The sequence below is a fragment of the Protopterus annectens genome, chromosome 7.part1 (assembly GCF_019279795.1).
Source record: "Protopterus annectens isolate FY-2018-M chromosome 7.part1, PAN1.0, whole genome shotgun sequence".
NCBI lineage: Eukaryota > Metazoa > Chordata > Ceratodontiformes > Protopteridae > Protopterus > Protopterus annectens.
The window spans coordinates 275,595,550-275,610,851 of record NC_056740.1 but is presented as its reverse complement, the minus strand read 5'-3'; the positions used below and the strand labels follow the sequence as shown (position 1 = coordinate 275,610,851).

The window sequence follows — 15,302 nt, the reverse complement described above, 5'->3', positions numbered from 1 at the left end:
ATGCTCTGCCCACTCCCCTGCTGAGTGAAGGAAAAATTAGGACGACAAGAGTCCTCAGACAGAATGTGAACCAGATTATTGGTTAGGAAGGAAAACTTGAATGCAAAGGTATACCGAAAGAAAAAGAAATAACAATCATTTACCACACAATGATTTTTTTCAGTTAAAAATTATTACAAAGGGTTTTTTTGAGAAAATTTAAATTAAGGTGTTTTTTCTACATGCTGTAATTATTTTAAGATCGCCTTGAGGGGTATTGTACAACAGAAGTTGTAACTATTTTGATAGAACGGCATGAGGGACATGACTGCAAATGAGTAAAATTGGAAAAAAATTAATGAAGACTAAAAAACTTATGAAAACGGCTGAAAAAAAAAACAGAAAATGACTTCACAGCAAAATAATACACTTTATTAAATAAACAAAACAAACACAACTGCCAATTGCTTTCGTTCTAACATGAACTTCATCAGACCAACTTGCATATTCAATTAAACAATCTATATATACCTAAAATCTAAGTCGCATGCCTTACTAATTACAATGATTTAACCCTATCCTTTTTTAAAATAACCTTAAAATTTTCCCTATCATTAATCCCTGGATAAAACGCAAGCATTAAGCCTTACCTGCCAACAATATTCTTTCAACTCTAAATCCTCTTCGACATTCCACCTGGAATGGTAATTTAGAACTTGACCGATTAGGGAAAATTTGTAAACAACTATTTGATTAGAATGACTTAAACCTACATGCTTAGGCAAAGTATTAGTAAGTTCTTTTTTTCTCTACTGCTCTCAAATGCTCATACATCCTAAAATAAAACTCACTAGTAGTCCTCCCTACATAAAATGCAGGACAAAACCCACAAAATTCCACATATACTACATACTTAAAATTTACAACCAAACTTATAGGGTACACTAATTACAAAATTTCTAGCTGCTACAAAAACTTTTTCCCCAAATAACACATGCTTACAATTGTAGCTTTCACATTTAAACATCCCTTGACAAATACTCTTGTTATTCAGACTATTCCTATGAAAATATTCTTTAAGATTCTTCCTTCTTTTGCTCATAAAAACTGGAACATCACCAAATATTGTTCATATCTTGGAAATTCATCAATAATTTCCAATTGTTCCTAATTATTTTCTTACTATTAAAATCATCAACCAAATATGGCTGTAAACAGGCTAAAGTATAACCACTGTTTAAATTATTACTACTATTTAAACTAACTTGTGTATTATTATTATTAAAATTATTATTAATTTGCGTTCTATCATCGTTACTAAGAACCATTATCCATCAATGCCCTTTCAGAAACATTATCCATCATCTCATCCAAAGTCCTTGTCAGATGAACAAAAAATTAAAATCTCGAGCGCTGGAAACATCGAAAATGCACTATATAGATGTGTGTTTTGTGAGATCACAAAACAATGAAGATCAGGAAATCTGCCATTTCCTCCACTGTAGTACGATCACGGAGTTGGTATATATAATTATCGGGGGGTGTGAGGGGCATAGCCCCCCCCCACAATAAAGGTTTCAATATTACGGATTTTCTGTGTTTCCAGCACTCAAGATATTAATTTTTCATTATGACACAGACCCTCTCATCCACAACCCCAGGTGGGTACCTTCTAGCATCAAACTTCATTTTGAGAAAATGACATTCTTAATAAAAATGGTCATCATCTTCAGTTAACCTACTAACTGTATTGGACTGGCCTTTAACAATGTTCTTCTTAAGCTTAGCACTATGCATACTATTATAAAATAAATAACTATTTAGGTATATATGGATTGTTTAATTGAATATGCAACTTGGTCTGATGAAGTTCATGTTAGACCTAAAGTGCTTACCAGTTGTATTTGTTTTGTTTATTTAATAAACTGCATTATAGGTTCATAGGCAGGTTACTAGGCTATTGGCCCTAGGGCCTGTATAAGCCTAGCCAAAAAAGTACCCTGGCTTTCGCCACCCAAGAAAATTATTTTCCTGTGCCCCTGTTGAGCAGAGCCACAGAAATGATCCCTGGGGTGAATTTCCTATTTCCCATCCGATCATCAAGATTTTTCTTGAAGAGTGCTAATGAGGAGCTCTGCTTAACATAGATAGGTATGTTTACTAAAAACATCCAAAAACTAATAGGCACAAGACAAGACTAGCATACACTGCAAAGTCCAACATGGTTTAACAGCTGAGTAAAACAAGCTTACAGCAATCAGTAGTCCGGTGCACACTCCGTTAACTGCCAAGCAATAAAAAGTTAAAAACGATCTGGCTACATAGAAGCAAAGTCACAAAGTGTAAAGCGCTTTTCATTAGGAAACACTTCTAACTTCTTCAGACAATAGTGCTCGGAAAGAAAAAACAAGTTTAAGTACTATCCTAGTGACTCATACTGGTTAATACAATTAAGCCAATTAAGCAGTCACATAATTTAAAGGTGTAATCCTAAAATACTGAAGTCAAACAGTTTGTTTTTTGTTAAGTCATTAGGTAAAAAGAGTGCCTTAGTTTTATAAAAAAACAAAGTTCTGTTGTCTTATAATGGAACATATAATAAATTAAATAGTATTAATTAAAATCGTAGTTAGTTCACTACTTATAACTAATGTTCAGGGACCCATGGAAGTAGTAATCTTTTCATAAAAAACTGTGTTGTGTAATGTTTCTTTGACCCCCTCTGCCTCTGGGGAGATGTCTGCCATTGAAACGTTCTCCTCTGCCTCTGGATGAAGTGTCCCTGCATGGCTCTTGAAAATTTCCTTGAGATTTCCGGAGCCAGGTTTTCTTCCCACTTCACTGGTTTCTAGACAACATTCGTTGAGGGGTACAAAACTCAATTCCACCAGCAGACAAAGTCTTTCCTTCCTGCTCGCTGTGGGTAGGCGCATCCTTCACTGATGGCCTGAACAAAGAAGAGCCATCAAAGGGCAATAAACAAAAGATGCCTTGAAGAGTTCCAGAAAGTCACATAGCTTCATCCAGGCATGTCTCTTTAATGGCAATGCCTGAACCAGCTGTTCATGAGGCACCATCCACTGTGTGGGAAATCAACCTCATCAATGAACTAATAATAGATGAAAAACAGTAACTAGCTGGAGGGAAACCTTCTTAATATCCTCCGCAGGCATTGACTCTGTGAGAAAAGTGGAAAGCTCCTTGATCAAATCTCTCTGTAAGGGAGTAAAATGTGCCAGGTAATTGAATGACCTCAGTGTGAACATGACTGAGGCATAGACGCGCTTTCCAAATTTGTCCATTACTCTGAAAGCCCTGTTTGGTGGAGGGACAGAAGAGCTCTGCTTGGCTAGCTACTTCTTAGTGGCTGCCACCACAACTATGGCATCAACAGGGACACCTTTACTCCAATGGGTTTTGTAAGATGGCAGGAACTAGAGATTTATACGGGCATTTGAGGATGGGCTCGACAGTGTCCGGTTCCTTCCAAGCCTGGTGGCAACTAGATCAATGTGTTCAGCCACCAAGGAATCACCCACAACATAGATGGGCCAGCCCCAAAAGCCTTCAGGAACACCAAATCCACAAGAGGGGGAGGTTAGGAAAACCAGCCACACTTCTAAGGATTTCCAGAATGTCTCCAAAGGAGACATTGTGAGGTGGTGATCAAGGGAATCCTTCTCCCTCATCAAAGTTGGTGTCTTCAGTGAGACTCCATAGTGGAGTCTATGTGCCTCCTCTTGCACATTTTCTTCCTCAGAACCTCTTCCATGGGGCATTCGGAGAGGTGTCAGAAGAAAGAGGAATCCCATCGGGAAATGAGTGTGGAGGCTTACCACAGCTGACTGATTCTGAGGGGCCAAAATGATGGTCTCAGAGCTCGGACCCAATAAGGGGTGAAGGGAAGGACTCCAGATAGGAGACAATGACTCTCTATGCAGAGAGAAGGCAATTTCTACTAATGAAGGCTGACAGACCAGGGGACACCTCTCCTCTCCTCCTTGGAGCAGTGTCAGTTAAGGACAAGAAGCCAGGGCCAACCCCAGATCCAAGTCCCCCAGACAGAACTGGACCCAAGTTGTCAAGAGCTGAGGCACCAAGGGGAAGGGACGGATCTGACAAAGTAGGAACAGAACCCAACCCCTCGGACCCAGTGTTGACCCCTCATACACAAGACCTGCCCTGATTCGATGTCATCAGAGCAGAGATGATCAGGGAAACCATCAAAATCAAGGAAGGGAACTTCCTCTGATCCGATACTGACCTTCTTGGGAATCTTGGATCTTGGGATTCTGAGACCACAGGTCTGATTAGAGAAGGAGACGGAATCAGTTGATTAGGGGAACTCATGGATCCAAGAAGGGACAGAGTTGGCAGGGCCCCCATCTGGATCTGTGCCCTGAGAAATCTCCACATCATCATGTCCACATCTGCCTCAATCAAGCTCCTAGAGGATCTGGATGATGCTACGGATGCAGGCCTGGAATGCTACTTAGGACTTCCTAACAACCTCGATGGCAAAATTAGAGAAACCATCTTCTACACAAATTCTGGAGATCGGCTCCTAGTTGTCAGATCCTAAGGTCTGGGATCCAAGCAGGAGGTAGATGACATGGGGAGCTAGTAATAGATATTACTCCTGTCAGTTCTGTAGAGGAATGTGGATCCGAAGGTGGCACCATTTTCAGATCCAAGGAGGTTGGATCTGGAGTCTGTGCAATTTTTTGAGGAGGCTCAGATGAAGCCCTCAGAGATTTCTGTAGTGATCACTTTTTTCGATTCAGTGGAGCCATGGTGTGACCTAGAGGGTATTGAGCCGCAGGAGGAGAAGATGATGAAGAAGCTGTTTAGTATTAACTTATTGTGACAATCAGAGATGGCCCTAGGATTAAAGGAAGCACATACAACACATGCTGACTGTAAATGGTCAGGACCCAGGCTAAAGACACACTTATTGTGGGCATTGAAATAAGGCATCTTGTACCCATAAGAAGTGTATCTCTTAAAACCTGAAGGTTTTTCCAACACAACTAGACTGTAAATGGTCAGGACCCAGGCTAAAGACACACTTATTGTGGGCATTGGAATAAGGCATCTTGTACCCATAAGAAGTGTATCTCTTAAAACCTGAAGGTTTTTCCAACACAACTACAACTGCACCAAAAGCATAACAGAATGTAAGAAAGACGAGCATAACTGCTACACACTCTAAAGTACAGCAAAAAACACTATAACCTATAAACAGTTTAAACACGCTGTGATGGCTACCAGCCTAGCCAGAGTCATTTGTAAATATGAATGTTGAATTACAAGCTTGTTTTCTTAAATGCAAGAATATGCTGTGAAATGCTGAACTTCAAACAATGTAGCAACATTGCCCTTTGCTGTAAAGAAAGCTAAGTCAAGCATTTCTTGTATGTCCTTTGAAGTTCAAATTATTTCATGACCGTCTACAATTTGGCTCCAGTTGGGCTAGAGGAAGGCTTCCTGCCTATTGTTTTAACTTACGGAATAATTACTAGAGTTTACATATGGAATGTCTTTTACTGATGTAGTTTCCTGCAGCTGCAAGATGATAAAAAAGTGGTTTCTGTCAGCCTGAGAACCCCAGCAAAGTGTAAAAATTATGTAATGGGAATCAGGACTGAAAATAGCAATTTAAACAGAGAGAAGCAGAAGGCATTAAGCATTTTTGTCTTGATCATCCAGCTCACAGCACTGTCTTGCTTAAATGTAAGTTGTCTTAGACTAGTGTTTTCTCTATTTCTAAGTGTTTTTCTGTGATGTCAGAACTTTACTACTGTGCTATAGCTTTAGCCCTGGGCTATACTATCAATTGGATAATAATATTGTATAGTAATAATTGGACAGCTTTTAAGGGCCTTTTTGGAGCTGATAATTATTAGTGGGTGGTGGTAGGGTACTACCGTATAGTAATAATTGAACAGCCTTTTAAGGGCCTTTTTGGAGCTGATAATTATTAGTGGGTGATGGCAGAGTACTACCGTATAGTCTGGGCAAAGCTGGAGAACCTGTGCCAGCCTTCCCAAGGAGTGTGGTTTTATAAACTTTCTCAAAATGTGTGAGTCAGCTACTTGGGCAGGGACACGAAGCCCTGGTTGGACAGAGAGGTTGCTGTAGGTTTAACTTGCCCACAAGGCTGAGATCTGGACCCTATAGCTGTGCTAGTGGGGAGTCTTATTGGGGACCTGGACAGCAACGGCGCGACCAGCCCCAGACTGACTGTGATCTGTGTGTGCGCTTAAGGGAAATTGCACTTTACTGTATGTATTTGTTATCCTTTTCTTCATATACGAGATGCCCTCTCTGGTGTTAGTGGTGAGGATTGAGGGCTCCTTGATTGCTGGGCCAGGACACAGGCGTCACATATTAATTGGTGGCAGTGGTTGGGATATCCCCACATATTAACTGTTTGGCAGCGTTTGGATATCCACATCACATATTAATTACTTGGCAAATACTAATTGGCTTGTAGTGGTGTGGGTAGAGTGAATCCTGTAGCTTGTGTAGAGTGAGCTTTGAAGGTGCTTTTGTACTCATCAGCCACGCAGTGAATACTCACGTGTTCAGATCACAATTGTTTTATTTCATTTGTTAGCTTAGTCAGGGTGAGCAGGCAGCATGTCAGCAGAAAAGTATGGAAAGCTGACAAGGAGCCAACTGGCGGCGATGTGCCTTGCTAAGGGACTGGTGCACAGAAACCTGACTAAGGCAGACCTGACTGCAACCCTGGTTACAGCTGCATCAGAAAACAGCAACCAAGAGGTCAATCAGACTAGCAGTGGAGAAACAATACCCTGGGAGAATGGACAGCTCAACCTTTCTGCAGTGGACTTAAAAATCCAGCTGGAGCTAAAGAGACTTGAGTTTGAGGCCAGGCATTTGGAAATAGAAGCAGCTGAGAGACTGAGGAGTCTATAGGCTGAAGAGAATGAGAAACCATTACATCTGGAAGCTGAGGAACAAGAGAGGCAGAGGCAACATGAGAAGGAGATGCTGACTCTTCGCCAGAGTCATGGAGGTAATAGGGATGGGAGTAACTGGACCCCAGAAGCACAACAGGTCAGTAAAATTCCTTCCGCAGTTTAAAGAGGGGGATAATTTTGATAGTTTCAGTCATATGTTTGAGTGGGTATGTAAACAATATGAAGTTGACCAAGGGCTCTAGATATGGTTCCTGACCTCCTTACTCCATGGTAAAGCTGTAACTGTACCGTCTAAAATATCAGACGTTGCATGTTTTGATTATACTGCTGTTAAGAAATGTCTTTTAGAACTGTTTAATCTAACACCTGAAACATATAGGAAAAAGTTTTGTGAGCATAGACGCAAGGCAGATGAAAGTGTGTGTGAATATGTTGCTGAACTGAGCACTTATTTTCATAGCTGGGTGAATAGATGTCACGTCACCACTTTTGAAGGGCTGGAAAACCTTTTGGTGAGGGAACACGCCCTTAGCACTTCGCCTGGGGACATGAGGATCCAGTTAGCTGACAGACACTGTACTACTTCAGATGAGTTGGGGAAGAAGGGAGACCTACACCTGGCAAGCAGGGCAGCCCTGCACAGGAATTGGACCCCTAGTACCGCTCACGGGTCTAAAGAAACCGATGGTGGGCAACACAGACTGCCCCAACAGAATCTGCCAGTAGGAGGGAAAGTCACTAGCCCAGGTACACATCCACGAGCTAGGGTTAAATGTTTTGAATGCAACCAGTGGGGCCATGTGGCATACAGGTGTCCACAGAGGCAAGGTGGGGAACAAAAGGTGAGGGAACCAGTAAGTGGGAAAGATAAAATGCGAACAGTAGGCTATCTTGGGACAACAAGGGCACCAAACTACCACCAGAGGCTATATCCTATTGTGATGAATGACAAAGAGGCCATTGCCAAGAGAGACACAGCCCCTGATATATCCATTGTAAAGCTTGCAATGGTTACAGGGAGCACTACTTGTCTGGGCAGTCTACTCCAGTCAGGGCTTTAGGAGGGATCCCATTCCAAATACCTTTGGCTAAGGTTAACCATAATTGGGAGGGGGAAAATGGAAGCGAGCAAGTAGGTGTGTTTGAGGATATACCTGCAGATATCCTGATAGGGAATGATTTTGACAGTGCAGTACCCTGTGCTTGTGCAGTTACACGCAGTCAGGCTTGGAGACAAGCAGGTAAGTCTGGTAGCCTGGGGGAAAACCAGACAGACTGCATACTTGCAGGCAGGACTGGTGAGGTGGTTACTTCAGGGAGGGAGCTACTCTTTAGCAATGAAACTGAAGGTGAGCCAGAGCTGCTTGTGGGTACTGATGGTCCCTTGGAAAGAGTGACTGCAAAGGTAGAGGTGAGTAGTAGTAGTACCCAGGCTGACAGTGAAGCACCACTGTCAGAGGATGCCAGACTTCCTGTGAAAGGGGAGCTGGGAAGGATTACAAGGAGAGAGTTGAGACAGGCTCAGCTCTCAGACCCTACATTGCAAGGCCTGAGGCAGGTAGGTAGGGAGGCACCTGATTCTCAAAGAAAGGGGAAATCTGTATACTGGGACAAAGGGTTAATATATAGAGAGTGGATCCCTGAGGGAGGGCTAGAAGGTGACAGAGTACAGCAGTTGGTAGTGCCTCCAGCCTACCATCTGGCGCTTCTAGCCATAGCCCATGACATTCCCTTTGCAGGTCATATGGGCAGAAAACGTACAAAGAGGCATATTATGCAGAACTTCTATTGGCCTGGAATTTCTAGAGTACAGGGTACTGCAGGACCTGTGAACAGTGCCAAAAAGGTAGGCAAGGTAGGAGACAAGGTGAGAGCTCCTTGGATGCCTTTGCCTGTGATTGAGGAGCCATTTCGGAGGGTAGCTATGGATATTGTGGGTCCTCTGAGTAACCAAAGTTCCACAGGGAAAAAGTATATCCTAGTGGTAGTGGATTATGCTACATGATACCCTGAGGCAGTGGCTTTGTCCTCCACTGAGGCAGAGAAGGTGGCAAATGGTTTGTTAGAGATTTTCAGCAGGACAGGTATCCCAAAAGAAATACTGACTGACAGAGGTGCCAATTTCATGTCAGACCTGCTGGCTTGTCTGAGGAAGCCCTGTGGGGTGAAACACATGAAGACCACCCCCTACCATCCCCGGACTAATGGTCTTTTTGAGAGGTTAAACTCTACAATCAAGTCCATGCTACAGGCATTTGCAGATCAGTTTAAGAGGGAGTGGGACAAATATTTGCCCCATCTGTTTGCTTACAGAGAAGTTCCCCAGTAATCCACAGGTTTTTCACCCTTTGAGTTGCTGTATGGGCATAGGGTGAGGGGACCTCTAGATTTAATTTGAGAAAAGTGGGAAGGAGAGTGCAAGTCTCACAAGGAGTCTGTTGTGGCATATGTCCTAAACCTCAGGACAATGCTCAGGGAACTCATTGGCTTGGCCCAGGAGAACCTGGCAGAAGCCCAACAACAGAGAAAGGTGTGGTATGACAGGAATGCTCGAGCTAGAGACTATGCTGTGGAGCAGCAGGTAATGTTTTTCATTCCTGTCAGACACAACAAGCTGCAATCAGCTTGGGAGGGTCCCTACAAGCTGGTAAGAAAGGTAAATGATGTAACTACATGGTGGAACTGCTAGGCAGATGGCAGGGGCACAAATTGTACCATGTTAACATGATGACACCTTACCATGATAGGGAGGCTCTTGTGCTGAACATATGCAGTGGATTGCAGGAGGAGTCTAAGGGAGATCTGGGGACTGATCTCCTCAGTGAGGCTTGGGCTGACACCTCGGTGGAAGGGGTAGCAATGTCCCAGCAGCTATCTCCTACCCAGGTTTGAGAAATCCGAGCAGTGTTGCAGGAATTTGGGGACATGTTCACCAGGAAACCAGGGTGCACCCACCTGGCACAGCACCAGGTGGATACAGGACCCCAAAGGCCTATTAGGCAGGCCCCTTATAGGGTGCCTGAGAGAGTCAGACAGACTCTGAGGGAGGAGGTACAGGAGATTTTGGAACTAGGGGTAATTCAAGAGTCAAACAGTCCCTGGGCCTCTCCAGTGGCGCTGGTGCCAAAGAAGGCTGGCAGCACCAGGTTTTGTGTGGACTACAGGAAATTAAATAGTCACACAGAGTCAGATGCTTACCCCATGCCTAGGACAGATGAGGCCCTAGAGCAGCTGGGTGGGGCCAAGTATCTTACAACCACTGATCTTACCAAGGGTTACTGGCAGGTGCCCTCGACTCCCAGTGCTAGAGAGAAATCAGCCTTTGTGACTCCTTTTGGCTTGTATGAGTTCACAAAGATGTCCTTTGGGATGAAGAATGCCCCTGCGACTTTCAAGAGGCTGGGAGATCGTATCCTAGCAGGAGCAGGAGGATTTGCCCTTGCTTACCTAGATGATATTGCCATCTACAGCTATTTCTGGCTAGAGCACCTTCAGCATGTCAAGGAGGTTGCCGGGCAGACTACAGAGGGCAGGGTTGACCATTAAGCTGAGCAAATGTCAGGTGGGTATGGCAGAGGTTTCCTACCTAGGACAGGATGGGGTGTGGTAAGATAAAGCCAGAACCTGCCAAAGCGGAAGCCATTCAGGCATGGCTTGCACATCTTACTAAAAAGCAGGTAAAGGCATTTTTAGGGACAACAGGTGATGCTTGTTTACCTACTAAAATAACAGGCTTCACAGATTAAAGTGGAATTTTAACAAGCACAGGCATTTTAGCTTGGGACCTGACAGCACAGCAATAGAGGATTACCCACAGTTATCCATTCTAGTAGAAGACCCAGAGGACCACCAGAACTCAGACATAGAGATCATCATGTTTGTGTCACCATGCACTGCTGTTGACAGGCAGATCAGAGTAGAAAGCTTCATTAAGTCTCATTTTCCCAAATATGTTTATGTGTCAGCTAGACTGCTGCTCAGACACATTAACAACATATATGTTAAAGAAGCAGCAGACCAGAGCCAAAATACACACAGACAGACTTCAGAAAAACAAGTATTTTCATGTTAAAGAGAACATAGCATAGAAAATAGAACCATAAGACCCCAGACAAACCTTTATCATGTAAAAACAACACTGATTACAACAATTCTCTCCCATGACACCACACATATGTTACATAAAACCATGTTTTTTAAACTTCATACTGTACTGAAGAATTTCCTGCATTCGTAAAAATTGAGAGGAGCAAAATATGTGATGCACAGAAACATGTTAAAAGATTAGTGACCATAAAACATAACTATTGAGAGAGAAAGACAGACACACAGAACTGACTTTATAAGTTTTTTTTGAAAGGTTTTGATTTTTATTTGAACATTATTTATTTTTTTTAAGTTTTGCTTCTTCTTTTTTATTTTTTTTGTTTTTTTTTTATTTTAAATATATTTTTTTTTTTCTTTTATTAAGAATTTTTATTTTTGCTTCTTTCTCTTTTTTTTCTTGAGGTTTTTTTTTTTTTCTAATAAACACTAAAATTTTTTCTTTTTATTTTTACTTTTTCTTTTTTTACTTTTTTTTTTTTTTATAATTTTTACATTTTTACATATTTTTTTACTTTTTGGTGCTTTTTCTTCATTTTTTTTTATTTTTCTGAGTTATTTTATATTTTTTTTTTTTTATAAATTTTTTATATGATTATTACTTCTTTTTTTATTTTCTTCTCCTCTATATTTTTTACTTCTCTTTTTTTTATTTTCCTAAATTTTTCTTTTCTTTTTTTTTTTTATTCCTTTCTCTTTTTTTTTTTTTTTTTTAATTTATCTTTTTTTATTTCTTTTTTTAATTTTGTTATTTTTTATGTTTTTTTACATAATACATATTTTTTTTTTACTTTCTTTTTTTCTTTCATTTTTATTCTTTTATTTTTTTTATATTTACATTCAAATTCACTATTTATTTTTTTCTAAATATACATATTCTCTCTGTCTACTAACCTTTTCTATTTATTTTTGAGAGTTTTTTTATTTTTCAGATCTTATATCACACTTCAAAATATTACACACCTTCTATACTAAAACATACTATAACACATTTTTTTTTACATTTTTTATAAACACTATCTTTTTTTTTTATTTTCATAACATAAACTTCACATAAAAATCTTACATATATTTAAATATTATTTTATATTATTAAAAAAAACAATTCACAACACACATTTACACAAACAAATATATATATATTTTTCAATATTCACATACACACACATTATAATTTTTCCTACTCTTCTATATTTTCTATATTCATAAAATCTATCTTTTTATTTCATACACCATATTCTTCTTTTCTATTTTCTATGTAACTTCATTTTGGTACTATTTATCACACACAAACACATATCAAAACAATCTTTTCAAAACTCCTTATCACACAAACACACACATTATATATACTAACACACACACATATATATTTTTTTTTTTCACACACACAACAAACACACTTTCATATAATTTACATATAAAACACACAACACAATATATATATTACAATGTTTTTATATTTCAAACTATATATATATATTTCCCACACACTCCTGGTTTTTTTACTTCTCAACCCACAAACAAACAAAACAAAAACAAAAACAAACTATTTTTTTAATATTTTTAAAAAAAACAACAAAAAAACCTCATTCTCTATATCTTTCACACAACACTTATATTTTTCTTTGTTATCCCACACACACACACACATATATATATATATATATATATATATATATATATATATATATATATATATACACACACACACATTATATACACACACACACACACATTATATATATATATATATATACATACATACACACACACATATAATATACATATGTATATATACATACATATATACATATACATATACATAAATAGACATTAAAACAGAACAGCCAAAATTCAGCTTTCTGGCACTAGAGCAGGACTTTCAAATATACCACCAGATGCCAGAATATAACACTGAGATCAAGCCATCTAGGGGCTGGTTAAGGTCAAAGAGAATTATTTTCCTTCTCATAATACTGGACACAACAGCCAAGCACCATACACATGGAAGTACGCCACCCTACAGAACAATGTGACTGAGAAAGGTATGGGCAAGAGAGTTCCCTGCAGTGAAATCTAAGGCAGGTCATAGTGGGAAAAGGCAATCCAGGTTAACATCACACAGTGAAACACCTTTTCAATGTGCAATTAAAGATAAGATAAGGCAGGCCAGTGTGAACTATGGAACACAACACATTACAATGACTTTCTTCTTGGGGAAGTAATCTAAAGTTTAGGTGGTGGTCTATTCAATGAATGGACAGGGGTACCATCTAAGTAACTTCCCACTCACTAGAAAGGTTAGTGAAATCTGAATTTATTAATTTAAAAGAAAAAAATCATAAACAGCAGGTGGTTTTAAAGTAAATCAGAAGTCTAAAACGGACTCACATTATACACAGAGGACAAACATAAGAAAAATGAATAACCATTAAGTAACATACAAGTACATCACAGGTCCTTTCTTGCTGATATGGGTTTGGAATACACATTGAATGTACTTAACTTCCTCAAATTTCCACTTTTCTCTAGAGCTGCTGATAATGACCAGCTCAGCTGGTTTACAAACAGGGCAGCTAGTCTTTTAAATAAAACAAAATAATTTATTGTTACCTATTTTTGTAAGTCAACCGTTTATCCTTTTCCCATGCTGGATTTCCTCCATCAAAATTTTTCTTGGATGTTTTTTCAAGGCCCTAAAAGGTAAAGAGGTAGAGCATTCAGTAATAGTAGCATTTATTACCTTACAACTATCTACTCCCTCCTTTCCCTCAGCTGGTACTAAAACACTGTTCCTTACAACGACACAAAGCCAGCTGTAAGTCTGAATGTACTACTTTAAATTTTAATGACAGCATTGTTTTGAAAAGAAAAAAAAATAGTACTGAAGTAAACTACATTTGTCTAATACTCAATACAGATGTAGATGTTCAAGTAAAAGGTTAATTGCTGTAGTGTATTCATAAATTAATAAAAAAATGGAATCAAAATAAAAGTGGACCTGATGTCACTCTTCCATCAAACATACAAGCAGATGGATATCCCTTAAATGAAATGCAAGGTTACCTCCAATGCAGACATGATCAACAATACGTTCTGATATGAAGGGAAGCAAAAGCCATGCCATATTTTTCAACTTTTTTTTAGATCTAAGGTATACCAGATACAAATACATTTATGACCAAGTAAGCCAGCATGTTCAAATAAAAGGAGTCTCAACTTTTCAGTCATAAGTTTCCTGGTTGGGGATATGGCCCCCTGAGAATACTTACAAATCAAGGTTCCTTTTAAAAACAGCTTCACCTCCAACTTATTTGAAGCAGGAAAGAAGATCCAAAGGCAGGCAGGCCAAGCTTACAGAAAGATGCAGTTAAACAACAAGTGAGGTCTTGGTCAAACAGTTCTGAGAGATATTGAAGAACATGAAGAATGGTACAGAAAAGTGGGACAAGCTGCACTTTGCTACACCTACTCAAAAACCTGTTCTACCTGGCTAAGGAAGGTTTATGGTGTTTGTCCTTCTAATCTTTGGGAGGATGCAGAGTGCTTGGAAGGTTCAGAACACACAACTTGTGAATGTGTTGGTTAATACATACTCTTCTAAACCTTCTGCTTGAACCTCTTCAGGCTGTGGTGGAAGATAACTCATTTCTGCTGTGACAGCAATCATTTCTGCTGTGACAGCAATCTGCAAAGTCCTGGACATTACTGGAGCCCTTTGCTCATGCATATCAGCTAGGACAATGACATCTGTAACAGTCATCTTGGAGCTGTCTGGATGAATCTTGCACTTTCTTCCTTGCCTTTAACAATACCTCTGAAATTAGTGGAAAAAACACAGACCAGGTCCTGTATGCAGTGAACAGAGAAATCTATGATGGCTATGGATGCATAACAAGGGGTTCCTGAGAAGACCTCATGCAGGTAGTATTCATCTGTGATGCAAATAGGTCTATGACTGGGGTATTGCACCTTCTTGCAATGTTTCAAAAGCTCCCTCTGTCCATCATTCATAAGGGGAACATAACTCCCTTTTCAGACAGTCTGCTACTCTCGAACTCAGAATGTTCAGTGATTGCAGTAGTTAAGTTCACAATGACAGATAAGTCCCAGACTGCAGAGAGGGTAGGAATGAAACCCCTTTTCTCTGCTGATGTATCACTAACTGTTTACAATCCAAAGGGTCCATGGGTTGAGGTTGAAGACTTACATCAAGGTTTGAAGGACATGGTAAAAAGCCATCATCTCAAATATATGTATTATTTTTGA

The 15,302-nt window shown here is 39.7% G+C and overlaps 1 protein-coding gene across 1 annotated transcript in view; it reads right to left on the bottom strand.

Moving 5' to 3' along the window:
- Positions 1–15,302, bottom strand: part of CRELD1 (cysteine rich with EGF like domains 1) — a 571,547-nt gene that overhangs the window by 455,436 nt on the left and 100,809 nt on the right. Inside the window, exon 3 of the mRNA XM_044078710.1 lies at positions 13,647–13,729. Coding sequence (XP_043934645.1) covers positions 13,647–13,729 — 83 coding nt within the window. The remainder of the gene's footprint in view (positions 1–13,646; positions 13,730–15,302) is intronic.